General features: G+C 36.7%; 1 protein-coding gene across 1 annotated transcript in view; it reads right to left on the bottom strand.

Annotated features, from left to right (window-relative positions):
• Positions 1–863: 863 nt before the first annotated feature.
• LOC123967660 (asialoglycoprotein receptor 1-like) overlaps positions 864–2,528 on the bottom strand; it is a 62,945-nt gene continuing 61,280 nt past the window's right edge. Inside the window, exon 8 of the mRNA XM_046043835.1 lies at positions 864–1,696. Coding sequence (XP_045899791.1) covers positions 1,570–1,696 — 127 coding nt within the window. The 3' untranslated portion in view covers positions 864–1,569. The remainder of the gene's footprint in view (positions 1,697–2,528) is intronic.

Raw genomic sequence — 2,528 nt, 5'->3', positions numbered from 1 at the left:
AAAACCAAACAATATATATTTTTCAGTATTGTATATAAGTCTTATCAAGTTTGGTCTGAGGTTCTCCCGTCCACAAATAAAGTCTTTGATCAATACAGTTCACAGATGCATCGATGTCAGGATAAAACACAAACACATTTAACCTATGGGCAAGTTATGTTTTCTAGGTCACCTGACCTGTGTGAGTTTGGACTGTGGAAGGAAACTGAAGCTCCCAGAAACTCTTTTCTGCCCAGGAACAAAATTTAAGCCTTGTTAACAAAAGTAGCTTTTTTATGTGGGGGAAAAAGTCCTATTGTCCTCTACAATCCTCTTTTGACTGTTCTGAAATATAACTTGCAGTCAAATAACAAATGAAAATGCCTTTAGAAAGGTTTATTTGCACAATAAAAAAACATGCAATGCAATTCAAATATAGAAGAAACAAATTGTTGCATTGTTTAAAAAAAGTAAATAAGCTAAAAAAAACAACAAATAAAAACAAGCTACTGATTTATAACCCAAAAACCCAAAAATGTTGATCAATTACAATCAGTAATTTAAACAACTTCTTGGCTCAGTTTTCCGTTCTCTCCCTTGGAACATGACAAAGGAGGGAAGACTAAATCCTGCCTACATGTGTGTTGCCTCAGCAGGGATGATATTACATGAGAAAAGTTGATCTCAGGAGAAACAGATCTGAAAGCAGCACAGAATGCCTGAGAGCTGCACTGACTGATGTTTTATATATTTTGAAATGTCACCTGCCACCTTAAATTGGTGCAGAAACTTTCACCAGAATGCAGGAAATGAAGTGTTTAATGATCAAAAGTTCTTGGGGAAGGTCCCTCCAGACCCCCCGCTAACTTGTCTCTGCATTGAGGATATCTTTAAAACACTGATTAAGGAACTTTCCCTCTCGTTCTTGTGAAACTAATATCGCGTTTCGTGGTGTCTCACAAGTGTCTCTCCACAGCCCTAATCTGAGCCCCTCAGTCCCCACCACTTTTCAACACAAAGTGATGCCCTTGAGATCAACTTTTCTCATTTGATATCATCCCTGCTGAGTCAGTACATGTAGGAATAATTAGTCTTCCCTCCTCTTTTGTGTCTTTTGTTCGGGGAAGTAATCTCTAAAAGAATTAGCATGTGGCACATATTCACGTCAACAATTAATAAAAATTCATTGATAAACCCCTGAACTTTAGCTCCTGTGTTTCAGCAAGTTTTATGTTCATGTTAAAATCTTTCTGCACATTCAAAATCTCCCATATATCTGTTCTCTGACATTTCAAGAATAAAGTTGTAATAATTTGAGAAAAAAGTTATATTACAAGAATGAAGTCGCAATCTAATGAGAATAAAGTCATAATATTTTAAGAAAATCTATCTACCCTGTACTCTGCTGTGCATTGGCATACATTTGTGTTTTTGATATAGTAGCATCCCTGTTAGACAGACACAGGACAATTTGGGACTGTACACGTTTGAAAAATTATTCACTTTGATTAAATCGTTTCCTTTTAGCTATAAAAATTACATTATTATTATTTTTTTGTGAAGTACAAGTCAGTTGTATGACTGCAGTGTTTAAAGAGATAAAGCCTTCTTTTTGCAGATCCATCTGTTTCTGGCACCACAGCTCACTGATTTCCATCCTTCTTTCTCTACAGAAATTGCACACTGACCGTTGGTAGCAGGTTGTTGTATCCAGGAGCTGAGGGAAGAACATGATGTTTAGATGCAGGCTGATAGATTTTATGCTTCAAAATGTTTATGAATGTGTCTCTTACTTTTCAGTCAGAACACTTCCATTGACCCACTTCCATTTCCCATCTTCAGCTCTCAGGCCAATCCAGTATCCCTTGGTTCCTGAACTGCTCCAACTGTTATTACTGATGAATGTCTGACAACAGAGAGACAGATATCAGATATTTAAACACTATACTTAAATTAACACACTGTGGCCTACAGACTCAGTGTGTTCAGACATACACAAAATATATTTTCATTTCATATAGGCTGTCATAAAATGATCACAGTTTTCTCATTACCTTCTCCGTTTGATCAGCTATAACAACCAAATCTGAAATCTTTCCTGTGCAGTCTTCTCGAGCTTCTTCCCAGGTTTTCTGACCAGAAACATCAGGGTCATTAATCACATAGCAGCTGGACTGGGAGTGTAACCAGCCATCCTGACAAGCTTTACACTGTCTGTCTGAAACAACAGAGACCAACCAATAAACATTGTTACTGCATTATGTTATTGTTATTGGTTATTTTTTACTCTTAATTATGGGATCTGAACATACTTTGGTTTTGTGGTTTTGGGCAGTAGGCATCAATGCTCCACTGAGCTCGACTGACGTTGAGTTCATTCTCCATCATCCTCTCCAGCTGACAGGTTTGTGATCTTGCTTTTTAAGACAGTATGGAAAATAGTGGAAATGTTTTTATTTTTATAAAGGGAAGGACAAAATTTAGGTGGCAGGTGACAATTCAGAATTTAAAAATATAATAGAATGTAAGGCAGTAATCAGTAGCTTTAT

Source organism: Micropterus dolomieu, linkage group LG03 (genome assembly GCF_021292245.1).
Source record: "Micropterus dolomieu isolate WLL.071019.BEF.003 ecotype Adirondacks linkage group LG03, ASM2129224v1, whole genome shotgun sequence".
Taxonomy (NCBI): domain Eukaryota; kingdom Metazoa; phylum Chordata; class Actinopteri; order Centrarchiformes; family Centrarchidae; genus Micropterus; species Micropterus dolomieu.
This window is presented reverse-complemented; position numbering and strand designations above follow the sequence as displayed.